The 27828-nt window shown below is 30.7% G+C and overlaps 1 protein-coding gene across 4 annotated transcripts in view; it reads right to left on the bottom strand.

Annotated features, from left to right (window-relative positions):
* LOC120425314 (glutamate receptor ionotropic, kainate 2) overlaps positions 1–27828 on the bottom strand; it is a 312178-nt gene that overhangs the window by 85784 nt on the left and 198566 nt on the right. For all 4 annotated transcript variants that reach the window (XM_052706465.1, XM_052706464.1, XM_052706467.1 and 1 more), the window contains exons 6-8: positions 18078–18219; positions 11151–11309; positions 9824–9844 (exon numbers count right to left, since the gene is read on the bottom strand). In XM_052706465.1, coding sequence (XP_052562425.1) covers positions 9824–9844; positions 11151–11309; positions 18078–18219 — 322 coding nt within the window. The remainder of the gene's footprint in view (positions 1–9823; positions 9845–11150; positions 11310–18077; positions 18220–27828) is intronic.

Raw genomic sequence — 27828 nt, forward strand, 5'->3', positions numbered from 1 at the left:
CTTTGAAAAATGATTGCAAGTTAGTCAACACCGACTGTGACTCCAGGAACTCATCTTTGATCGAGCCCGACTTTGAACTCATAAAAAGTGCTAGCTGATCACATTTTATCGAAAGGACCGCCATTAGATGCCAATTTAAAAACTCAAAGCCGAGCCTGATTAGGATTGTCTGATTTAAGGTAAATTTTACTTAAATTTAAGTGAATAACATCTGAAGCTTATCTCACAACTTAAGTGTCAGATTTTATTGAATTGCACGAATTTCTGTGTAAATTTTGCACAGTTTTCTTTGGATTCCACAGAATTTGACGATTATCCGCAATTTTGGGTAATTTTAACTCAACTCTAAGTGAATTTCGCTCAATTTTTCTTCGAAATCAAAGCAATCTGATAATTTCCTTGACACTGATTACAAATATTTGATTTGAGTTATTTTTATTAGTTTATGAGTTGATTTCACTCATTTTTTTATTCAGTGAACCAGTTTTCTCACAAATAATTGCAAATGATAAGTCAGAACACTGTATGGAGGAGAAGAATGAACCACGAGCTGGCGCAACTCTACGGCAAGCCAAGTATTCGGAAGGTCGCCAAGGCTGGCCGAATCCGGTGGGCCGGACACGTCGCAAGAATGCCGGACGCGCTGGATGCGCGCCAACCGAACCATACTATCAATCCGGTGAAGTTGGTGTTTAATTCGGAGCCGGTTGGAACGCGGCGGAGGGGGGCGCAACGTGCGAGGTGGTTAGACCAAGTGGAGGAAGATCTGAGAAGTGTGGGAGCTCCGAGTCGGAATTGGAGAGTAGCAGCCCAAGACCGAGTTCAGTGGCAGCGCATCTGGAGACAGCTCATGACCCGGAGGTTGTACGAGCAGTAAAAGTAAAGTAAAAGTAAGTAAGTCAATTTACTCATCATTTTACTCAACAGATTTCGAGTGAATTGATAGATTTTGTATTAACTCTGAATTGACAAAATTGACTGTAGAAAAATAAAAAAATTAAAAAAAAATGCAAAAACAAAATTTTAAACATTTTAAAATTACAAGAAATTTAAATAAATTGAAAAACATTAAAAAAAAGTTGAAAACAATTTTAAAAATTGACTAAAATAAAAAAATACATAGGAAAAAATGCTAATTATTTTTTTTAAATTCAAAAAATTAAAAACAAATGAAAAAAAAATAAAAAAATGAGTTTTTTAATGTTAAACAATTTTAAAAACATTGAAAAGATTTAAAACTTTAAAAAGAAATAAAAATTAAAGAAGAAAGAATTTTTTTTACAAAAATATAAAAAATATTAAAAAAATATGAAAAAAATATTTATTTTTTTATATTGCGAACAAATTGAAAAAAAATTAAAAAAAAAGTAAAAAAAAATAAAAAGATGAAAATATTGAAAAAAATATAAATGAAAAAAAATTCAAAAAAGAAACAAAAATCAAAAATTTCTAAATAACAAGAAATTTTAATAAATTGAAAAACATTTAACAAAGTTGTTAACAATTTTAAATTTGACAAAAATAAAACAATGATATGAAATTAAAAAATTCTTAGGCAAAAATGGAAAATAAATTGCAAAAAATTTAACAAAACTTATTTTTTTAATTCAAAAAATTAAAAACAAGTTGTCAAAAATAGAAAAAAAAAAACAAAAAAAAAATTGAAAAATGTGCTTTTCATGTTAAACAATTTTAAAAACATTGAAAAAATTGAAAAAAATTAAAAAATTAAAAAAGAAAGAAAAAAAGTTTGAAAAAATATTAAAAAAGAAAAAAAAAATATTTAAAAAAGGAAAAATTAAAAATTCAAAACAATTTTTTTTTAATTCAGAAAAATTGAAAAAAATTGAAAGAATTGAGAAGAATTAAAAGGGTTAAAAAAAGCGAAGAATTGAAAAAAATTGAAAAGAATTGAACTGAATTCAAAAGAACTGAAAAGAATTGAAAAGAATTGAAAAGAATTGAAAAGAATTGAAAAGAAATGAAAAGAATTGAAAACAATTGAAAATAATTGAAAACAATTGAACACTATTGAAAACAATTGAATACAATTGAAAACAATTGAACACATTTGAAAACAATTGAACACAATTGAAAACAATTGAAAACATTTGAAAACAATTGAAAACAATTGAAAACAATGGAAAACAATTGAACACAATTGAAAACAATTGAAAACAAGGGAAAACAATTGAAAACAATTGAAAACAATTGAAAACAATTGAAAACAATAGAAAACAATAGAAAACAATAGAAAACAATTGAAGACATTTGAAAACAATTGAAAACATTTGAAAACAATTGAAAAAAATTGAAAACAATTGAAAACAATTGAAAACAATTGAAAACAATTGAAATCAATTGAAAACAATTGAAAACAATTGAAAACAATTGAAAACAATTGAAAGCAATTGAAAACAATGGAAAACAATGGAAAACAATTGAAAACAATTGAAAACAATTGAAAACCATTAAAAAAAACTTAAAAAAGGATAAATTTAAAAAAAGTTAAAGCAGTTGAAAACAATAATAATAATTAAAAAAATAACAAAATGGAAAAAAATTAAACTATGAAAAATAAAAAGAAATTGAAAAAAATCATAAAATAAAAAATAAATAAAAAAACAACATAATTACGAAAAAAGAGGTAAAAATTTACAATAATTAAAAAATGAAAAGTTTAAAAAAAAATAAAAAAAAGGAAAAACAATTGACAAAATTGACAAAATTGACAAAATTGACAAAATTGACAAAATTGACAAAATTGACAAAATTGACAAAATTGACAAAATTGACAAAATTGACAAAATTGACAAAATTGACAAAATTGACAAAATTGACAAAATTGACAAAATTGACAAAATTGACAAAATTGACAAAACTGACAAAATTGACAAAATTGACAAAATTGACAAAATTGACAAAATTGACAAAATTGACAAAACTGACAAAATTGACAAAATTGACAAAATTGACAAAATTGACAAAATTGACAAAATTGACAAAATTGACAAAATTGACAAAATTGACAAAATTGACAAAATTGACAAAATTGACAAAATTGACAAAATTGACAAAATTGACAAAATTGACAAAATTGACAAAATTGACAAAATTGACAAAATTGACAAAATTGACAAAATTGACAAAATTGACAAAATTGACAAAATTGACAAAATTGACAAAATTGACAAAATTGACAAAATTGACAAAATTGACAAAATTGACAAAATTGACAAAATTGACAAAATTGACAAAATTGACAAAATTGACAAAATTGACAAAATTGACAAAATTGACAAAATTGACAAAATTGACAAAATTGACAAAATTGACAAAATTGACAAAATTGACAAAATTGACAAAATTGACAAAATTGACAAAATTGACAAAATTGACAAAATTGACAAAATTGACAAAATTGACAAAATTGACAAAATTGACAAAATTGACAAAATTGACAAAATTGACAAAATTGACAAAATTTACAAAATTGACAAAATTTACAAAATTGACAAAATTTACAAAATTGACAAAATTGACAAAATTGACAAAATTGACAAAATTGACAAAATTGACAAAATTGACAAAATTGACAAAATTGACAAAATTGACAACATTGACAAAATTGACAAAATTGACAAAATTGACAAAATTGACAAAATTGACAAAATTGACAAAATTGACAAAATTGACAAAATTGACAAAATTTACAAAATTTACAAAATTTACAAAATTTACAAAATTTACAAAATTTACAAAATTTCAAAATTTACAAAATTTACAAAATTTACAAAATTTACAAAATTTACAAAATTTACAAAATTTACAAAATTTACAAAATTTACAAAATTTACAAAATTTACAAAATTTACAAAATTTACAAAATTTACAAAATTTACAAAATTTACAAAATTTACAAAATTTACAAAATTGACAAAATTGACAAAATTGACAAAATTGACAAAATTGACAAAATTGACAAAATTGACAAAATTGACAAAATTGACAAAATTGACAAAATTGACAAAATTGACAAAATTGACAAAATTGACAAAATTGACAAAATTGACAACATTGACAAAATTGACAAAATTGACAAAATTGACAAAATTGAAAAAAATTGACAAAATTGAAAAAATTGACAAAATTTACAAAATTGACAAAATTTACAAAATTTACAAAATTTCAAAATTGACAAAATTGACAAAATTTACAAAATTTACAAAATTTACAAAATTTACAAAATTTACAAAATTTACAAAATTTACAAAATTTACAAAATTTACAAAATTTACAAAATTTACAAAATTTACAAAATTGACAAATTTGACATAATTTAGCAAAATTGACAAAATTTAATCTTCAAAATTATTAATATCCAAGTCCTCTCAAAGCTGTTTACCCAGCAATGAATCCTGCTCCGAGAACTATCTTTCCCCTCAAATTAACTCTTGCAGGGGTCATCCAAACCACAACTCGGGCAAACATTGTGCGTGTGTGTACATTTTCAAGCTTGATCTCTCCGACATGAAATTAAATCGTCTTTGCTAAGCAAAACCCCGGCAGGGCAAACTATTAGCAAACCATTTAACTCCCGACACGTCCTCGACCGCAGCAAACCCAGGCACCCCCCGTTTAAGCCTGAATGTATGCAAAAGCTCCGTTTCTACAAAAGGTCTCGGAATATTACGGAGGAACCATCAATCCTCCTGGGGGTAGGATGACTAATGGAGTCGAGGATTTCCTTCCATCATTTAGGACCAGTCTGTGAGCCCGAACTCGAGCTTGAAATAGTGGTGGTTTCTGAATTCTGTTTGAAGGACGGTTCGGGCTGACCTGTTACATCTGTAAGCTCTGTCCGGTTTTGAGAGTGGATTTTGGACTTGAATGAGATGAATCGTTTGCTGAAAGTGTAGTCAGATGGACGGGGAAGTCAATTGATGGTAAATTCAAAGCTTAAGTAGACTTCTGAAATTTCTGCTTTGGTTAATCAAATAAATGTTGAATCTTCAGAAGGTCGAGTACCTATCAATCTTGTCAGAACTAGTCCAAATTTTTTCTCTGGTCCAAAGTTGTCTCCCTAATCCCGTATTCATGTCCATTACTCAGAGCTTTCACCCCTCAAAAAAAAAAAAACAAAGACCGTCCTCAAGATTGATCCGAATAGATTCCACTCACGAAATCAATCCACATTAATGGCGTCATTCCATGGGAAGTTCTCCGACGAAATTTCTAATTTGCTTCGCGCACTAATTTTCCCACCATGAAAGAAAAAAAGAAACTCCCACGTATCGATATCTTCTTCCTCTTTTTTTGGTGATCCGTGAAACTTTGTCTTCAAAGGCCTGATATATTGCCTAACATCGTTAGCATTTTTATTGCTGGCTGCTCCTCCTTGAACCTTGCAGTGTTGCCAGGCGTAGACGAGAGCGGTTCCAAAAGACCAAACTGTCAATCTCAATTTGGAAGAGAGCAAGTAATAACTACGTTTCTCGGTACGCACTCTAGAAATGTGTCGATACTTGTGCGGAATAGGTGGCATCTCCTCCATCACTTAAGTGTCTGAAAATAAAATAAAAATGAACTGAATAAAAACAAACACAAAACAAAAAACAAAAAACAAAAAACAAAAAACAAAAAACAAAAAACAAAAAACAAAAAACAAAAAACAAAAAACAAAAAACAAAAAACAAAAAACAAAAAACAAAAAACAAAAAACAAAAAACAAAAAACAAAAAACAAAAAACAAAAAACAAAAAACAAAAAACAAAAAACAAAAAACAAAAAAACAATTGTTTTGACAAAATTGAGAGAAAATTGAGACAAAATTGTCACAAAATTCATCCCACTCAAGGGTCACCCACAAATTCGCACAAAACACAGAACCTCAGAACCTTGTGTCCAAAAACCGCAACTGGGAACCGTTTCTCGCGACGAAAAGGTCCTCGTCCTCTTCCGTGATTTCGGTCTCTGCGGTGGTGTAGTCTTGTCACGTTTGTGTCACGCACGGCGACCGAAATTGAATCGACGATGTTGTCTTTTTTCCGCTCCTTCCTTCCTTGCTTCCTCTTGAAATTTCGAGATGGCGCCGTGAAAGGAATTCCGAGGATTCCGGGTGCGCCACACGTTCCGCTGGTCGTTGGTCACCACCGGAAAACCACCGAATAATTCGAACATGAGCAGAACGTGACCGCCTGTCGAGTGTTTGGCTGACATCCCGAGGAGAAATTTGGAACAGATTCGGTCACTTTGTCCTTAATTATTTAAAATTGAGAATTTAACGCAAAATTGACTAACTCGCAAACAGCGTGTAGCAGCAATACTGTCAAAAATTGGGTACTTTTTAAACATTACTGAAAATAGCTCAATATCTAAGAACTGCGTAAGCCTCTAGTGGCGAATAGCGAAACTAAAGTTGACTTAGGTTTGACAGATGTCATTCTACACGTCAAATATTTTTTCTTCAAAGTTTCTAACAAAATTACCCAAATCAAGTTCTGCTCGGGTCCTCACTTTCTCCCAAGTGGTCCCACGTACATTTTAGTGTGAGCAGACTTGGAGGGGGGAGGGCACTCTTCAATTTAGACGTCAATGAATCTAGACCCCCCCCCCCCTTCTTCCCTCTCTATCACCCTCTTATCGTGCCATGAAAATTGATCGTATTCCTTGGGATGACGATGATTTCTCGTCTTTTTTTTTTGTTGCCAATTTCTCCTTGGTGTGAGAACTCGGTCTCAGTTTCAGCATGGCCCCCAGGTTGCGGCTTCTGGGAAAATTTCCTGCCCCGTCATCTGTGTGGTGTTGGTTAGTATGCTGCTTCCGCTCAATCTGGTGCCACTTGCTGCTTGGTTTTGTATGCAGCACTTCCGGGAGGCCTGTGCAGCTCTCTCGGATTGATGTCCACATCCCGCAGCGCGTTCAATTTCCTGTTTGATGTGTTTTCTATGCTTTCTTTTTTTTTGCCGAATCACGGTCTCGTTAGGCACGTCTTCAAGATTCTTTTTATGTTGCGAGGTTAATTTGTGACCAACTTTTCGCTGGTACTGTTAAGAAACACGTCATGGCTACTCTCAATTTTATCTCAATTTTGTCTTTATTTTGTCTCAATTTAAACTCAATTTTGTCTTAATTGTGTCTCAATTGTGTCTCAATTGTGTCTCAATTTTGTCTCAATTTTGTTTCAATTTTGTCTAAGTTGTGTCTCAATTTTGTCTCAATTTTGTTTCACTTTTGTCTAAACTGTGTCTCAATTGTGTCTCAATTTTGTCTTAATTTTGTCTAAATTGTGTCTCAATTGTGTCTCAATTTTGTCTCAATTTTGTCTCAATTTTGTCTCAATTGTATTTCAATTTTGTCTCAATTTTGTCTCAATTTTGTCTCAATTTTGTTTCAATTTTGTCTAAATTGTATCTCAATTGTGTCTAAATTGTGTCTCAATATTGTCTCAATTGTGTCTCAATTTTGTTTCAATTTTGTCTCAAATTTGTCTCAATTTTGTTTCAATATTGTCTAAATTGTGTCTCAATTGTGTCTCAATTTTGTCTCAATTTTGTCTAACTTGTGTCTCAAATTTGTCTCAATTTTGTCTCAAATTTGTCTCAATTTTGTTTCAATTTTGTCTAAATTGTGTCTCAATTGTGTCTCAATTTTGTCTCAATTTTGTTTCAATTTTGTTTCAATTTTGTCTCAAATTTGTCTCAATTTTGTTTCAATTTTGTCTAAATTTTATCTCAATTTGGTCTCAATTTTATCTTAATTTGTCTCAATGTTGTCTCAATTTTGTCTCAATTTTGTCTCGATTTTGTTTCAATTTTTGTCTCAATTTGGTCTCAATGTTGTCTCTATTTTGTCTCAATTTTGTGTCAATTTTATCTTAATTTATCTCAATGTTGTCTCAATGTTGTCTCAATTTTGTCTCGATTTTGTTTCAATTTTTGTCTCAATTTGGTCTCAATGTTGACTCTATTTTGTCTCAATTTTGTCTAAAATTATCTCAATTTTGTCTCTATGTTATCTCTATTTTGTCTCAATTTTGTCTTAATTTTGTCTCAATTTATCTTGATTGTGTCTCAATTGTGTCTCAATTTTTTCTCAATTTTGTTTCAATTTTGTCTCAGTTTAGTTTCAATTTTGTCTAAATTTTATCTCTTTTTTGTCTCCATTTTATCTCTATTTTGTCTCAATTTTAACTCAATCTTATCTCAATTTTATCTTAATTTCTCTGGTTAGTTTGCAATACGTCCTAAGAGCCATCGCGACCTCAGACAATTATTTGATTTTTTCTCTGAAACAAACCGAATTTTCATTGTGTTTCAGTAAAGAGCCTATAGAGGACGTGCAGATGAACAATTCAAAGCATTTTTGAATTTGGGAATTCGTAAATTGAACGAGAACCAATCGAAAAACTGCTTTGTTTACAACTGGCGCTTAGGACCATTTGAAAACTAACCCGAGATTTGTCTCAATGTTGTCTAAACTTTGTCTCAATGTTGTCTCAATTTTGTCTCAATTTTGTCTCAATTTTGTCTCAATTTAGTCTCAATTTAGTCTCAATTTAGTCTCAATTTAGTCTCAATTTTGTCTCAATTTTGTCAATTTTGTGAATTTTGTGAATTTTGTGACAATATTGTGTCAATTTTGTGACAATTTGGTCAATTTTGACGATTTTGTCTTAATTTCACCCCAATTTTGTCTCAAATTTGTCTCATGTTTTCTAATTGTTGTCTCAATTTTGTCTTAATTTTGTCTCAATTTTGTCTCAATTTTGTTTAAAATTTGTTTAGCTGATGTCTCAATTTTGCCAATTTTGTCTTTTTTTTTGTTTTTTTTTGTGTAGGTATTTTGTAATGTTTGTGAATGTTGTGTTAAATGTTTTTCGTACGTTTTCGGTGTGATTTGTGTGTTTTTTGTGTGTTATGCGTTTTGAATTATTTCTGTGTTGTGTTTGTTTTGCGTGTTTTTTGAGTTTTCTGTTTTGTTTACTTGATGTGTTTTTTGCGTTTTTTTTAGTTTATTATGATATTTTCTGGTGATTTTTGTGTTTTACTCTTTTGTTTTTTTTTGTGTTTTTTTGTGTCTTTTGTGTGTGTGTTTTGATTTTTCTGTGTTCCTTTGTATTCGCTTTGAGTTTTTTTGAAGGTCTTTCCAAATATTTTGCGTGTTTTATGTTTTTTTGGTTTTCTGCGTGTTTCGTGTGTTTTTAATGTTTTGTGTATTCTTTTTAGGGTTTTTTGCGTTTTTTTTGCTTGTTTTGTGTTTTTCTTCTCTTTAGTTTTTGGGTTATTTATGTTTCGGGCGTTTTGTGTGTTTTGTTTTTGTTATTTTCTTCGTGTTTTTCTGAGTGTTTAATGTTTTGTGTGTGTTTTTTGCGTTTTTTTTGTGATTCTTGGGTTTTAGTTTTTTTTTTTATTTTCTGTGTGTTTATTTTGTGTTTTGTGTGCTTTTGGGTTTTTTTTATGTTTTTGTGAGTTTTGTGTGTTTTGTTTGTTTTATATGGTTTTATTGTATTTTTGTGTGTATTTTATGTGCTTTTTGTGTTTTTATGCTTTATATTTTTTGGTGAGTTTCGTCTTTTTTTGTGAGGAAAAGAGTGATTGAGTGAGTAAGCAAAGAGTGAGAGTATAAGTGAACAAATAGGAGAGTCAATGTGGAAATCCATAAGTTATTGGGTCTCATTTTTGGAAAACATTTTCAGTAGAGTCAAAACCGTGTTCTCATATTCATCTCATCATCAATTTCATCCTCCCTAATCCAGTCAGGTTCCACGAAAAAAAAAAGAAAAATGGCTTCCCCTAAAAAGTAGTAGACCAATCCGACTCACCTTGATAACGGTCACGTTCTCCTGTGTTATTTTTTTTTTTGTTTTTGGGGGGTGTTGTGTTGACCATCCGGAACCCCGAGCAGAACCCGATCCGGTGTCCGCAGGTGAGATGGAATAAAGAGACAAAAAAGAACAAGATAAGAAAACCAGCCAAAGTTAGATTCTGCACTGAGGCCTGCAGAAAGATTTATGTTGACCGTTGGCTGGATGGTGGTGGTGGTTATAAATGATTTATGAACGTTCGAGAGCTCGTCTACGGGTTTTTCGCGGAGGAGGTGGGAAAAGACAGCCGTTTGAGGAAAATTGGGGACCGGGAAAGCGCAGACATTATTATTATTTTGATATATTTAGACGGATGATGCTGGGGAGGTTGGTTGGAGTGTCCAAATATTTTGCCGGGTTTGCCCTGCTTTTGATCCACTAGTTAGACTAGTCTGTTGAAGGGAGGGGGACTAAAATAAATAAAACATATCTCGTCAGTCAATAAATCACTTTTCCGAGGATGTGGCTCGGAAATGGAATTATGTTGCTTGCTCCCTTTTTCCCCTTGACTGGTACTGGCAATGAAACCCTTTGCAACATTTTTTTATGGGAGTAGTCCTCCAGAAAAAATATTCTTAAATTTCTTTTAACAAGATTTTTGAGAACGCCTAAAAAATTATGCCATTTTTCAAGAATTGCCATTTTTGAGAGAATTTTTTATCAAAAGTCTATGAATATATTTAAACAAATATTAATTCAAAATGTTATCCCCTCTCATCACCCCACAAAAAAAAAGAAAACTGGAAATTAATGACCTCATAAAGTGGGATTCCAGACAGTTATCGCGCTTGTCACGATCGCCGAGAATGGGGACAGTTTTTGGCAGATAAATTTCGAGCGGATTGCTTCTCAAGGGAGGGCCCTCCCCCTTGAAAAAAAGGACCAACAAATTTGAGGGATTTTTGGGCGGGCAAGGAAGCTTCACTAACAGATGACTTTCGATTTTTGCGAACGAGTGATGGATTCGTTGAGCAGGGTTTTAAGGTAAGACCCGTCCATTAATCAAAAGATGAGTTATTTAGGCGGGGTAATCTGGACGGAGATCTTCGAGTTGAATTTTAATGAAATGGACTCTGAGGCCTGAGGCCTCAGAAAAGAAAATCATAAAAAAGAAAGGAAATAAAGCTCTGCGATGACGGAACGATAAAATTTCATTACGATTTCATCGAAAAAAAAGCAAAGAAATCTGACAAAGCATCAACCGGAAAAACATTAAAACGAAAAAAGGAAAAAAAGAAACAAACGGAAATCGAAAACTGCTCTTCATGAAAACTTTCAATCTTACCGTTGTTTTGAAATCGATCCGCCGGCCGGCCCGCGCCTCCCCCAGCGTCCAGTTGTGGATGGCGGAGGCCACTTCCGGGTTTTCCGGATCGACCAGCCGGAAGGCGGTGATGTTCGTCCCGCCGTACTTGAACTCGTCCAGGCTGATGGTGTGGAGGTCCTGCAAATTTGAAAAGGGGAAAGAATTTAATATTTTTATGGTTAGCTTTAGAAATTTTTAGGTTTGATAGCCTTTTTTTCTAATAACAAGCAAAACTTTAGTTACACTTTAAAATTTCTTATTAGCTGTTCAAGATATTTTTGTCAACTTTACTTTTCATATATCGACGTTACCGTGATGTCTTGATTAAATCAAATTATTAATTGATGGTATACAAATGATTTCATTTCAACAGTTTTGCAAAGTTCTTTGTCATATTGGTCATGTGTAACATAACTAATTCATGTTTCCATATTACAAATTTAGTTTTTATTAATTTTCGATTATGATTTACTTTTTTTAACATTGAAATTCTACATTACTTTTTTTAACATAACATCTTTAAAATTGTTAAATTTACGCTTGCGCTAGACTGAAACAGCTTCAGAACAGAACAGATAATTTTCAATTTAGTTTCAAATTAAAACTGTCAGTTTTTATTTCTCAGTTCGAAAAAAATCAATCAGTTTTTATGTTAAAGATTGTTTTCGCTACGTTCTATAACTTTTTTGATTATTTTCCAGCAGTTTTCAAGTACATTTTTGTATTATTCAACTTGATTGGAATTTTTAAGATTTCGTTTACAGTTTCACCGTACAAATTGTGTTTTGCTAATAAGGATTTTTTCCAGTTTTCTGTTTGTGTTTGATTTTGTCATTTTGCAACTGAAACCTTATTTTAGATATTTTCAACTTTTAATGGATATTTCAAAAATAAAAAATAAATTAACTTTAAATTTTAAATAATTTTGAATTTTGCCGTTTTACTATTGAGTACGGTTTTTTTTAGTTTTCGTCGCTCTTTTAAATTATGTTTTTTGTTTTACTTTTAAAGTTTATTTTAACTATTTTTCCGACTTTCTGGTCTGGTTAATTGAAGCATTTATTCTCGGTTTAAATTATCAATCTTTAATTAGTTTTGACAAAAGTTTTCAGAGTTTTCTTTACTGTAATCAGCTCTCGAACTTAGTCAGTTTTGTATACAGAAAAAATAGAGCTTTTTAATGCTTAAATTTGTTTTCCATTTTAATTATCTTTTTTCGGAGCCCGATTGTATTTTTAAGTTTTATCAGTTTAAATATAAGCTCAAACAGTGTTCATTTTTAATTTCAATCTTTTCAAGTTTGAATTTTAGATTTTGTTTGCATTTGACAGTTAAAGTTTGGTTTTTTTTTTCTTCTTATTCTAAAGTTGCTTATTTTTTCAGTTTTCTAATTGAAGTCACATTTTACAATTTTCGAATTCAGTTATCTTTTCCAATAAACAGTTTTTATTCTCGAAGCTTTGTTTTGTTCACTGCATTTTTTTTCTAGTTTCAGATTATATTTGCAAATTTTCAGTTTTAATAGATAAGCTTTTCTTGTTTTTAGTATGCAGTTTTCAGTTTTATATTTCTATTTTTATTTCATTTCCCAGTGCATTATTTAGTTCTTATGTTCATTTTCATTTTGTTCTTTATTTTGCAAATCATTTACTGTTCAAAATACTTATTTGTTTTTTTTTACGTTTTGAAATAATATCAGTTTTCAAGTTTAAGTTATCAGAGTTATTTTTTTTTGTGAAAACATGTATCATGTCCTTAATTTTTGCTATCATCTTCAGTGTTAAGTTTTGATTATTTCATTTCCCTGTTTAAGATTTGAAACTCCTTCCATTATGTTATTTTTTTCATAGTTTATCTTTTCAATCTTTTTTTAAGTTCCCATTTAATTTTTTCACATTTTAAAACTCTTAGTTTTAGTTGGCGATTCTCAGTCTTCAGAATTAAGCTTTGAGTATTTAGTTCTTTTTTTTGGATACTTTGTTTCTTTGTTTTATGATTTTAACTAACTAACTTTTTACAGTGTTATATTTTCGGTTTTCAATTTTAAATTAGCTTTTTTCAGCTTCAACACGAATTCCAGTGTAAAGTTATCAGTTACATTTTCTACCAAATTGTTTTTTTCCAAAAATTGGCTTTTTTTATTTTTAATATGAAGTAATTTTAGAAATTTTGATTTTAATTTCTGACTTTGCAAAATTATGTTTTCATTTCCAGAACCAAGTTTGATGTTTGATTTATGTTTTTTTTTATTTTCCAGAATTTAACACTCTTTTTCTATTGCGTTCAGTTGTCGTCTTGAGGTTTGAGCTTTGTATTTTAGTGAATGCATTTTATAGTTCCAGAATCCCTTTCTTTTCCACGTTTGTAGCATTCAAGTTTCTTATTCAAAAAAAAAATTTTCTGTTTATATATTGTTTAGTCCTCAGTTCATAAAGGTGAACTTATCAATATATTATTGTCTAATTGAAAGCAGTTTTCTGTATATTTGATTTATTTTATACGTGCAGTTTACCCTTAATATATTATAATTATTTCTTTTTGTGGCCAATTTAAAACAATTTTTTCCATGTTTTTTAATTATCAATTTGAGATTTATTTTTCTAAGATTGCAGAATTTGTTTTTATTGCAGCGTGCAGATTTGAGTTTGACTTCTTAATGTTTTGTTTCCTCAATTCTACATTATATGTAAAACAATATTTTTCAGTCGTTGAGCAATTTTGCACCAAGCCCGGAAAATGATTTTACTCATATGTTTTCATTAGACTTAAACTTTGACCAAAGAAATAATTCACTCATAAAAATCTCCACACAATTTTGACATCTGTTCGGTACGCAAGAAATTCGAAAATATGTAACTTTTCAAAAAAAAATTATCGATCGCCGGAGACACGGCAAAGTTGTAGGTATTGATGAGGACTGTCTAGAAAAAATATGTACACGAAAAAAAAATGTAATTAGATTTTTTTTTACGACAATAAATCCTAAAGCCCGCATCTTTTAAGCCATTCAGAAGTAAGGACCAAAATTTTGACGACGAGTCGAACGGAATTTTTCGGACAAAATTTAACTTTGATTGGCTATATTTTGAAAACGGTGCACTTAATCAAAAAAATGTAAAGTACTTTTCGATTGCAAAATCGATTTTAATTTAAGTAAGTTTTTTTTTATTTTTTTTCTTACTCTTGGTGACACCTTTATTTACAAGCAATAACTGTTCCAAAATGGATTATGATGTAACGCACAGCTGTAAGGAACTCCAAAACTCTGTTATGTACCTCAAAAGAACTTATTGTATCTTGATCATTCACCAATAAAACCGAATTGAAAAAAAAATCGATTTTACATTAAAAAAAATTAAGTAAACAAAATTAAGTACAAGATTTTATTAAATTTAAACAAATCATAACTTGTTGGCAAAATTTTTGTGAATACTTCTGAATGACTTGAAAGATGCGGGATTTTGTCCCCTAAAAATATAGAAAATAATTAAAAAAATAATAATTCAGATTTTGGGAAATTGAATTTTTGTGAACAAAAGATAAGGCCGATGCAAATATTTTTAAAAGTATTAAAAGTATTTTTTTTAAATAAAAAATATAAATATTAAAATAACATGCCATAGTTTCAACATTTGCATGGAAAAAGTGTTTTAAAATGTTTCTTACACTAGTTCAGTTGTTTTGCAATAAAAGTTTTCAAAAAATGTAAAAATTGACGAAACAAAAATTTTAGCGAAAAAAAACTTTAGCGACATCGAAAATTTTCAAATATTCAGAAGATTTTTAAATCAACCCAAGCATGCTAAAAATGAGAATTCATTTTAAATTGATTTTGACTAATTGCACTTAAATTTTCATAAAAATATTGAAGTTTTTTGAAAAAAATATATTTTTTTGCCCCCTGATTTTTCGGGCCAACATTTGAGGGGGGGGGGGGAATTTAAATAAAATTTGTACAAGCCTAATTAAAAAATCACCAATTTTTTTTCCGTGGACTTATTTTTTTTCTGTAGGGTAATTCTCTACCAACTCACACGAAATCGGGAAAAGTTGCCCCGACCCCTCTTCAATTTGCGTGAAACTTTGTCCTAAGGGGTAACTTTTATCCCTGATCACGAATCCGAGGTCCGTTTTTTGATATCTCGTGACGGAGGGGCGGTACGACCCCTACCATTTTTGAACATGCGAAAAAAGAGGTGTTCTTCAATAATTTGCAGCCTGAAACGGTGATGAGATAGAAATTTGGTGTCAAAGGGACTTTTATGTAAAATTAGACGCCCGATTTAATGGCGTACTCAGAATTCCGAATAAACGTATTTTTCATCGAAAAAAACACTAAAAAAGTTTTAAAAATTCTCCCATTTTCCGTTACTCGACTGTAAAAAATTTTGGAACATGTCATTTTATGGGAAATTTAATGTTCTTTTCGAATCTACATTGTCCCAGAAGGGTCATTTTTTCATTTAGAACAAAATTTTTCATTTTAAAATTTCGTGTTTTTTCTAACTTTGCAGGGTTATTTTTTAGAGTGTAACAATGTTCTGCAAAAATGTAGAACAGACAATTACAAAAAATTTGATATATAGACATAAGGGGTTTGCTTATAAACATCACGAGTTATCGCGATTTTACAAAAAAAAGTTTTGAAAAAGTTACTTTTTGCGTTTCTCTTTGTTTCGTCGTCCGTGTCTGTCGCGGGTGACCATGAATGGCCATGATCAACGACAACCAACTTTTTCAAAACTTTTTTTTGTAAAATCGCGATAACTCGTGATGTTTATAAGCAAACCCCTTATGTCTATATATCAAATTTTTTGTAATTGTCTACTCTACAACTTTGCAGAACATTGTTACACTCTAAAAAATAACCCTGCAAAGTTAGAAAAAACACGAAATTTTAAAATGAAAAATTTTGTTCTAAATGAAAAAATGACCCTTCTGGGACAATGTAGATTCGAAAAGTACATTAAATTTCCCATAAAATGACATGTTCCAAAAGTTTTTACAGTCGAGTAACGGAAAATGGGAGAATTTTTAAAACTTTTTTAGTGTTTTTTTCGATGCAAAATACGTTTATTCGGAATTCTGAGTACGCCATCAAATCGGGCGTCTAATTTTACATAAAAGTTCCTTTGACACCAAATTTCTATCTCATCACCGTTTCAGGCTGCAAATTATTGAAAAACACCTCTTTTTTCACATGTTCAAAAATGGAAGGGGTCGTACCGCCCCTCCGCCACGAGATATCAAAAAACGGACCTCGGATTCGTGATCAGGGACAAAAGTTACCCCTTAGGACAAAGTTTCACGCAAATCGAAGAGGGGTCGGGGCAACTGCTGTGTGAGTTGGCGGAGAATTACCCTGTTAAGTTTTCATCAATACCTACAATTTTGCCCAAGACACCAAATCATTCAAAAAAATCCTTGAAAAGTTACAGACTTTCGAATATTTACGTTCCATTTTTGCCTTCCTCACTGAGGTAAGGCTATAATCCTGCTCTAAAAATGAACTTTTTATTAAAAGCTCGAAGACCCACCTTCATATATACATATCGACTCAGAATCGAAAACTGAACAAATGTCTGTGTGGGTGTGTGTGTATGTGTGTGTATGTGTGTGTGTGTGTATGTGTGTGTGTGTGTGTGTATGTATGTATGTGTTCAAAAATCTTGCCAAGTTTTCTCAGCACTGGCTGAACCGATTTTGATCGAACCAGTTGCATTCGACATGGTTTAGGGTCCCATACATCGCTATTGAATTGTTTAAAGTTTTGATAAGTAGTTCAAAAGTTATGTATAAAAATGTGTTTTCACATACATCCGGATCTCAATTATATGCATGTAAACGAAGTCCGGATCCATCATCCAACCCATCGTTGGTTAGTTAATCGAGAGACCTTTCCAACGAGTCCACAACATCGAAGATCTGGCAATCCTGTCTCGAGTTATGACCACTTAAGTGATATTTATGTACTTTTTTGAAGCCGGATCTCACTTAAATGCATGTAACGATGTCCGGATCCATCATCCGACCCATCGTTGGTTAGGTTATCAAGAGACCTTTCCAACGAGTCCACATAATTGAAAATCTAGCAACCCTGTCTTGAGTTATGACAACTTAAGTTATATCTGTGTACTTATTTTTCTGGGCTTAAAAAAAATAGCTGAAATATGTGTCCAAACCACTCATATTACCCATTGTTGGTAAAAAGTGAGGAAGGCATCAACCACATAGGTGGATTAAGTTAGTTTTTGTATGAACCGCTGCCAAAATTGTAAGGAGATTTGTATGGTTGAACCAATGACACAAAGAGGCTTATTTGGTGATAGGGAAGGCCCCCACAAAATTTTAGCTAAATAAAAATATATAAAAAATATAAAAAATAAAAATGATCGAAATCAGCCGATATTGTAGAGAAAATGTTACTCCCTTTGCTTTTCATTTATAAGTTTCAATATATTTTCAAAAAAATGTTTCGAGAGCATTAACAATTTTTTTTGCATTTTTTTCAGAATTTAATGTTTTTTATTCGTGGTTTAATTTTTTCGATATTATATTGATTTTTTTTGCAGAGTTTAATTTTTACTTCGTAAAAATAGCTTTCAGTTATTAGCATTCTGTTTTTGATTTATTTCAAGATATAAAATCCGTCTGTGATCCGGTGATTTTTTTCGCGTCTTAACCTCTTGATACTACCAGTTGTCGTTTATCTTCGAAAAAAAAGAGTCATGGCCTAACTCAGAGTCAATAATAAAAAAAACTCTTTATTATATTTATATTTTCTACTGCATTTTTTGTGCATTTTTTTTAATTATTTGTTTTCGAGTGCATTTTATATTCAAATCTTAACCATTTAGCGTTAAATTAAAAATTAAAATATAAACGATGACGATTTCTCGCACTTACCAGCGACGTGATCAGGTAGCTGTGATAGTCACTCATCATGCCGATCTGCTGGGCCTGCTTCAGCACCTCGTAGATCTTCTCGATGGAGCAGTCCAGTACGATGTGCGACTCAGCTGAATTTTTGATCTGCTTCAGCAGGGGGCTGCGATTCCGTGGTGGGTTTTCGGAATTTCCCGATGAATTCGACATGTAATGAGAGGGCGGGGAAAAAAACGCGAAAAATTTCGTTATTTGGCCTGGTAATGAAATTGAAACGCCTTTCGGCGCTGGTATGTTTGCAATTTTTCGTCGAATCGCTGGCAACACTGCCCCCAAGTTGAACAGCTCCACGAAAATCCCTTCGGGGAAAAAAACCAAAAAAAAATGCGGAGTAAAATGATGTTAATTGGTGGTGAGTGTGAGTGTGTGCGGTTTTAAACAGCAATTTTCAATTAACTTAATCAGATTTTTTGTTCTGCCCGACCATTCTTGGAAAAAAGCTCTGCAAACCGGACTCGGGGGAGCTTAATAAACTTATACCGAAGGTTAAATGGGATTGTGTGTGTAACAGCGACGCAGCTGGAAAGTTTCCCTCGGCTTAATTTAATCAACATTTCTGCAAATAACAAAAAAAAGGGCAGCAGCAGCAAAAACATGGACAAAGTAACACGGTCATGAACCGAAAGTCACGCACCATTTTGTACCCGAGAACACTAAGTGCAATAGTGGTGGGGGCGTAGGACTTTGTTCTGGGAGAAAAAGCTTCGCAGCAATTTGTAACTTTGAGCTTGCTGGAGGGGGGTTCTTTATAAAAAATTTAATTCTTTCTTTTATCTTAAAACTAAAATATTAAAAGAAAATTGCAAAAAAATCTTACAACTTAAATCGACCGTCCATTTAAAAAAAAAAAAACAAAAAAGAAATACTGAGTGCCCCATTAAGGGATGATAAGAGGGTTTGCAACATTGTAAACGGCATTGTGGTTTGAAAGCATTACACGATTGTTGAGAGCAAAAAGGTTGCACTCAAATGGCACACTTTTTGTCACAAACATGAATTTATGGTGCTGCGAACTTTCTGCGTGGGATTGTACATTTCTTATCCTGTTGTCTGATGAATGGAAATTGTTTACGGAAATGTTTTTTTTAAACTTTTTATTGTTAGCATTCACAGAATAAAAGAAACAATCAAATAACAAAATTAACAAAATTGAAAAAATTGAGGCAAAAATTAGAAAAAAATTAAGTAAAAAATACGACAAAATTAAGAAAAATTGAGACAAAATTAAAACATTTTTTTTGCGAGGGTGATCCAGCCGCACATTGTTGATGTCGAAACCTCTAAACTAGGCCCTCATCCTGTCACGTCCGTCAGTTGTCTTGTCGAACATTACACCTAGAACCAGATCTGCCAATGAATTAGTACACTTCGACCAAATAAAAAATTGTGTCAAAAATAAGACAAAATTGAGAAAATATTCAGACAAAATAAAGATGAATTGAGACAGAATTAAGACAAATTGAAACAAAATTGAGACAAAATCTAATAAAAATTCAGACAAAATTAAGACAAAACTAAGTCAAAACTAAGACAAAATTGAGACAAAATTGAGAAAAAATTAAGATAAAATTGAGAAAAACTGAGACAAAGTTGACAGAAAACTGAGACAAAATTTAATCAAAATTGAGACAAAATTAAAAAAAATGAAAGCAAATTAAAAAAAATAAAAACAAAACAAAAACCTTATAAAAACAAAATTAAAGGATAATTGAGAATGGTTGAGACAAAATTGAGAAAAAAATTAGACAATACATCTTGAAAATTAAGACAAAATCGAGACAAAAGTGAGACAAAATTTAAAAAAAAATAAGACTGAATTGAGACAAAATACAGACAAATTGAGACAAAATTAAGGCAAAATTAAAGCAAAATTGAGACATAATTGAGAAAAAATTGAGTCAAAAATAAGACAAAATTGAGAAAATTTTAAGGCAAAATTAGGAAAAATTGAGACAGAATTCAGATAAAATTGACACAAAGTTGGGACAAAATTGAGACCAGAAATTTAGAAAAAAAAATTCAATCAAAATTGAGAAAAATTAAAACCAATTGAGAACAAAATTTCAAAAAATTAAAACAAAACATAAAACAAAATAAAATCAAAATTAAACGAAAATTGAGACTAATTGAGACAAAATCGAGACAAAATTGAGAAAAAATTTAGACAGTACAGCTAGAAAATTGGAAAAAAAATAATTATGAAAAAAAAGAAAAAAGGAAAAAAAGACAAAATTAAGACAAAATTAAGACAAAATGCAGAAAAAATAAGGACGAAATTAAGGCAAAATTGAGACATACTTGAGAAAAAATTGAGTCAAAACTAAGACTAAACTAAGACAAATTGAGAAAAAATAACTAAAATTTAGACAAAATTAAAACAAAATTAAAAAAAAAACAAAATTAAAACCTAACTAAACAAAATAAAACAAAAAATGAGAATACTTGAGACAAATTGAGACAAAATTGAGACAAAATTTATACAAAACTGAGACAAAATTAAGAAAAAATTAAGACAAATTTGAGAAAAAAATTAAGACAATATTGAGTCAAAAATAAGACAAAATTAGGAAAAATTTAGACAAAATTTAGAAAAAATTCAATCAGAGTTGAGACAAAATTGAAACCAATTGAAAAAAAAAATTAAAAATAAAAACAAAATTAAAACAAAATTTAACGAAAATTGAGACTAATTGAGACAAATCGAGACAAATTTGAGAAAAAATTGAGATTAAATTGAGACTAAATTAAGATTAAATATTCAAACTAAAGTTAGACAATACATCTAGAAAATTAAGACAAAATCGAGACAAAATTGAAACAAATTTTAGACAAAATTGAGTCAAAATAAGACAAAATTGAGACAAAATTAAGACAAAATTGAGACAAAATAAAGTCAAAATTGAGACAAAGCTGAGACACAATTGAGACAAATTGAGACAATACAGCTAGAAAATTTAGACAACATTTAGAGAAAATTGTGACCAAATTGAGACAATATTATGGCAAAATTGAGACAAAATTATGAAAAAATAGGATAAAATTGAGACAAAATGGTGACAAAATGAAGACAAAATTGAGACAAAATTGAAAAAAACTAAAAAATTGAAAAAATTACAAATATTGACAAAAATCAAAATTGAGATAAAACTGAGACATAATTGAGACAAATTGAGACAAAATTGAGACAATACAGCTAGACAATTTACACAACATTTAAAGAAAATTGTGTCCAAATTGAGGCAATATTAATGGCAAAATTGAGACAAAATTATGGGAAAATTTGGACAAAATTGAGACAAAAGGGTGACAAAATTCATACAAAATTTAAAAAAAGTAATAAATTGAAAAAATTACAAATATTTACAGAAATTGACAAAAATTGACATAAATTGACAAAAATTGTCAAAAATTTACAAAAAATTACAAAAACTTTCAAAAATTTCCACCATTTTTCAAAAATTTACAAAAAATTACGAAATTGTTTTGTTCAAATGGGATGAAAATTTGCATTTATTTTCTTTGTTGTTACATAAAAAAATTCGTTTCTAGAATTTTTTGAAAACCATTTTTTAGGTAAAATTAATCGGTCGAAAATCCATATTCATAAAAAAGGATAAATCAATTGTGGAATTCAGTGTCCCTGAACTCACGTTATCCAGTGGTCACACGAAATAGAATCCCCACTCCCATGGCTGAATTACGACCACATCGACGTCCGGTTGCAAAGCCACAAACTAAGGGGTGCGAGGAAGGTCCAGGACAGAGGAAGTTGCCATGTTACAACAAGCATTCGTTCATATTCAGCGAAATGAGTGTCCCCTGGGAACCAGACCAGTAAATTATGGACTTCGTTTCGAGGCACGGCCCCGACCAGGACCAATCCTAACTCATTTCGTATTCTAATGGGGGCGCTACACTGAATTTTGGAAATTTCATTTCGAGAGGACGAGGCAACTTGGGCACGATTTGAGATTCAATTCAGTAATTATTTAGATTTTATTGTTGTCCTTTTTTTTTTTTTGAAATTCGAGTCGCCATATTTTTTTTATTTAAAAGACACAATTATAAAATTGTTACAAAATTTCAAAGACCCAAAATTGACAAATTACCCAATCAAGTGCCCTTAAAATTCGCCCGGTCAGCTTAATGATTCCAAACACTTCGGAATATCTTCCCTCTTCTATTTCTCTAAGCAACGACACACATTTTTCATCTCTTGGTGAGCGCGCGTTCAGTAGATAAATCTTGGACCTCGGGCCATCGCAGAAGTCTTGGACAAATCCCAGGGCGTGTGACCCTAGGGTCCACCGCCAACGGGTAATTAAGGTTAATGGGAGCTTTTATCTAATTGAAATGCTTTCGCTTCAGCGTGCTCTCGAGTTCTGTAAATTGACTGGCGGCGGGCGCGCCGGGTTGGGTTGGGATATTGGCTAATGGATTGGCCTAGGGATTGACCTGGTGGTCTGGTTGAAGGAGGAAACCGGGGGTGGCGGGTCTTGGGAGAGTTGATGATTAGTTAGTATGACGAGATGATAAGGGCCCGGTGGAACTCGCTGATGAGTGATTAAAATTATGAATTAGATGGAGCGATTAGGTGTCCCAATGGATATGAATAATGAAGATTGAAACTTCGAAGCGTTTTGCTTATAATTTTCCATTTTGGAAAGTTGGAAATTTGCAAGGTTGTTAACGAGGTTCGATAACTATGTAGATAGTTCTATCGTTATCGTCGGGACGTCGTTATTCCTTTAATTCTATCGGCGATAATTTTATCAACGTTAACGGATTTTATCAAAGTATAACTACAAAAAAAATCACGAAATACCGTATGTTTTTGAAAATACTATTTTTTTTTTAAATTTACAATATGGGTATTAAACGATTCTAAATTTTGCATGCATTTTACTGTTTTATAGTTTTTTGAATTAAAAACTCAAATTTTCACAAAATAGTGTATTTTTTCGAAATTACTCAAATTTTATGATTCGCAATATGGGTATCAAACGATTTGAAATTTTGCATTAATTTAACTGTTTCATAGTTTTTTGAATGGAATATTTAAATTTTCACAAAATACCGAAAATACTATTTTTTTATAATGGGTATCAAACGATTCTAAATTTTACATGCATTTTACTGTTTTATAGTTTTTTAAATGAAAAACTCAATTTTTTACAAAAAAGTTTATTTTTTCTCAAAATACTGAAATTCAAATTTATATAGTTCGAAATATGGGTATCAAACGATTCGAAATTTTGCATGTATTTTAAATGTTTTACAGTTTTTTGAATGAATTACTAAAATTTTTACAAAATACCACAAATCTAAAACAGTTAAATACATGCAAAATTTCGAATCGTTTGATAACCATATTGCGAATTATAATATTTTTAATATTTTCGAGAAAATAGGGTATTTGTGAAAATGTCAGTCTTTTATTTAAAAAAAACTCTAAAACAGTAAAAATTTCGAATCCTTTGATACCCATACAGCGAATTACAAGAATTTGAGTATTTTTGGGAAAATACGGTATTTTGTGAAAATTTTAGTCTTTTATTCAAAAAACTCTGGAGCAATTAAAATACATTTAAATTTCAAATCGTTTGATACCCATATTTCGAATTACAAAAATTTGAGTATTTTTGGGAAAATACGGTATTTTCTGAAAATTTGAGCATTTTATTCAAAAAACTTCAAAACAATATTTTCGAGAAAATACGGTATTTTGTGCAAATTTGAGTATTTTATTTAAAAAAAAACTCTAGAACATTGAAAATGCATGCAAAATTTCGAATCGTTTGATACCCATATTGCGAATTACAAAAATTTGAGTATTTTCGAGAAAATACGGTATTTTGTGAAAATTTATGCAAAATTAAAAAAAAATAGTATTTTCGAGAAAATACGGGATTTTGTGAAAATTCCAGTCTTTTACTCAAAAAACTCTAAAACATTTTAAATTTCAAATCGTTTGATAACCATATTTCGAATTACAAAAATTTGAGTATTCTTGGGAAAATACGGTATTTTCTGAAAATTTGAGCATTTTATTAAAAAACTTTAAAACAATTAAAATACATGCAAAATTTCGAATCGTTTGATACCCATATTGCGAATTACAAGAATTTGAGTATTTTTGGGAAAATACGGTATTTTCTGAAAATTTGAGCATTTCATTCAAAAAACTTTAAAACAATTAGAATGCATGCAAAATTTCGAAAAAAAATATTTCCGAGAAAATACGGTATTTTGTGCAAATTTAAGTATTTTATTTAAGAAAAAATCTCTAGAACAGTGAAAATACATGCAAAATTTCGAATCGTTTTATACCCATATTGCGAATTACAAAAATATGAGTATTTTCGAGAAAGTACGGTATTTTGTGAAAATTTATGCATTTCATTTTAAAAAAAATATCAAAACAGTTAAAATACATGCGAAATTCCGAATCGTTGATACCATTACTGCGAATTTTAATTTTTTAGTATTTTCGAGAAAATAGGGTACGTTATCCATTAGTGGACCCCTTTCCTATAGTGGACCCTCTGAAGGGTTTTTGAAGAAAAATTCAATAAAATCACAATTTCAAGCGTAGTTTTGTCTACAAATCTTTTATTTGGCATGTTCAGCATCATTTAAAACAATGTTGGCTGACATTGACGTGTCCTTTCAGCCAAAATAAGTGTTTTGAGTTCGACATCTGAAATCAGCCATGGCCACTAGCATTTTCACAACAAAACTGCATTTATATTTTATGATTGCATCAACTATCTAATCATTTTTTGACTGATTATTTAACTTCAGCAGGTCGAAATAATGTAAGTTTAAGGAAGCGAAGAACTGTTCATTTTCGAGCAAAAATTAGGGGGGTCCAATATAGGACAACGAAAATCCAAACTTTTCCAAAAGTGGACCCCTGTTAATTTAACTTACAAAAATAAAGAAAACTGTGTATTTAAGCAAAAGTTTCTCTTAAACATACAATGAATGCTTGTTGTAATCAACTTAAACGCATATTTTTTCAATTATGAGTATAAATATAGCTGTTTTTATGTTAAAAGTACCAATATGCTGAAGCCGAAAGAATTTATAATTAATCAAAACTTTAGTTAATGGTACTTAACTAAAGCATCATAGTTGCAGTTTGAAATGATATTTTATAATAATAAATCAATAACAAAACATTATTTTTAAATAAACATGCGTGGTTTTATCAGCAACTGTAAACAAAACTATTGTTTAGTTTCGGTCAATCATTTATGTAATTAATATGGAAAAAATGCATCAAAATTACTTTTTTAAATTATTTGTATGATTACAGTCAAGATTACAGTGGTTTTTGAAACGTTTTCTCGGATCTTTTTCGGAAATAAATGTTTTTAAATGTCTGTTAGGTTTTTTTGTTGTTTAAAGCCAAATTTGTTTACAAAATATATTTGTTCATGATGAAAAGTGAGCAAAATCCAACTTTTATTCATTATATCTATGATTAGACCTACACCATGCATCAAAACATCAAATATCGGTTAAATTTGGTATAAAAATAACAGTTTGCCTATAGTGGACCCGGGTCCACAATCGGATTATGGACCCGGGTCCACTATAGGAAAAGGGGGTCCATAACAGGTAAAAAAAACTTTTTTTTTAAATGGCTATTTTTCTGCTCGAAAACAAAAATCTGATGAAACAAATACTCAAAATTGTTCAAAACACTCCAGATTCCATTATTTTGTACAAAGGGTTATGAAAAAGTGCTTAAAATATTGAAAATTTGTGAAAAATGTGCTTCGGCTCTACTAGGGGGTCCACTAATGGTTAAAATACCCTACGGAATTTTGTGAAAATTTAGGCATTTCATTTAAAAAAAACTCTAGAATAGTTTAAATACATGCAAAATTTAGAATCGCTTGAACCCCTAATTGCGAATAATAAAAAAAATATTTCAGAAAAAATACGGTATTTTGAGCAAATTTGAGTATTTTATTTTCAAAAAAATTCTAGAACAGTGAAAATACATCCATAATTTCGAATCGTTTGATACCCATATTGCGAATTACAAAAATATGAGTATTTTTGAAAAAATACGGAATTTTGTGGAAATATTTGCAAACAAAAAAAAACATTAAAACAGTTAAAATACATGCAAAATTCCAAATCGTTGATACTCAAACTGCAAATTAAAAAAAAATTGAGTATTTTCGAGAAAATACGGTATTTTGTGAAAATTTTAGTATTTCATTTAAAAAAACTCTAAAACAGTTAAAATTCAAGCAAAATTTCGAATCGTTTAATATCCATATTGCAAATTATAAAAAATGAGTACTTAAAAAAAAGATATTCTGTGATATTTTTGTATTTATACTTTGAAACTGACCATACTATCAAAAAATATTTACTAAGATTTAATTGAATTGGTTTGAGTCAATTTTAAAAATATTAGAAATAAAAGTAATCGTCCGTAATCGTCGATGAAATTATCGGAATAACGATAACGATAACGATAACTATTATCCTTATCGTTAGACGACACTATTATCGACGAGAATTCTATCGAGTAACAAGCTTGGCAAATTTGATGGCTTGATATAACCTGTGTTTTTAAATACAATTTTACCAATTCATTATTTTTAAACAGAACGATTACACGTTCGAAGATACATTTTTTTTTACAAATCCACAAAAGTCAAAAGTCAGTAGTCTGTAGTCAGTAGTCAGACGTCAGCAGTCAGACGTCAGTAGTCAGTAATTAGACGTCAGTAGTCAGAAGACAGTAGTCAGGAGTCAGCAGTCAATAGTCAGGAGTCAGTAGCCAGGAATCTGTAATCAGAAGTCAGTAGTCAGCATTCAGGAGCCAGTTGCCAGGAGTCAGTAATCAGGAGTCAAAAGACAATAGTCAGGAGTCAGTAGTCAGGAGTCAGCAGTCAAGAGTCAAAAGTCAGTAGTTAGCATTCAGGAGTCAATTGTCAAGAGTCAGTAATCAGGAGTCAAAAGTCAATAATCAGGAGCCAGTAGTCAGGAATCAGGAGTCAGGAGTCAAAAGTCAGAAGTCTAACGGCAGTAGTCAGCAGTCAGTAATCAGTAGTCAGTAGTATGTAATCATAATTCAGGAGTCAGTAGTCAGTAGTCAGAAGTCAGAAGTCAGTAGTCAGCATTCAGAAGACAGTAGCCAGTTGCAAGCACTCAGAAGTCAGTAGTCAGGGGTCTGTAATTAGAAGGCAGTAGTCAGTAGTCAGGAGCCAGTGGTCAGTAGTCAGTAGTCAGAAGTTAGTAGTCAACATTCCGGAGTCAATAGTCAGTAGTCAGTAGTCAGAAGCCAGAAGTCAGTAGTCAGTAGTCAGTTTTTAGTAGTCAGAAGTCAGAAGTCAGTAGTCAACAGTCAGGAGTCAGTATTGAGTAATCAGTAGTCAGTAGTCAGGAGCCAGTCTGTAGTAAGGATTTATTATAATTTAAAAAAAAAAACATTTCTTCTTTTTTCAGAATGTAAAAAAAATAATCAGAATGTAAAACAAACTCTTTAAAAAAAAAGTCCTCAACTCAAAGCTCCCCGGCGAAAGCTCCGTCCAAAATGAATCTCTTTATAATACCCCCTTCGGCGAAAAGCACCCTGGAGCTGAAATTAATCCAACCGTGAATAATGCATTATCTGCTAGACTGAGGTTGGCTGAAACCACCACCGCTACACACGTGGCACGTGCCCGCTGAGGATTTTTGG

Source organism: Culex pipiens, chromosome 1 (genome assembly GCF_016801865.2).
Source record: "Culex pipiens pallens isolate TS chromosome 1, TS_CPP_V2, whole genome shotgun sequence".
Taxonomy (NCBI): domain Eukaryota; kingdom Metazoa; phylum Arthropoda; class Insecta; order Diptera; family Culicidae; genus Culex; species Culex pipiens.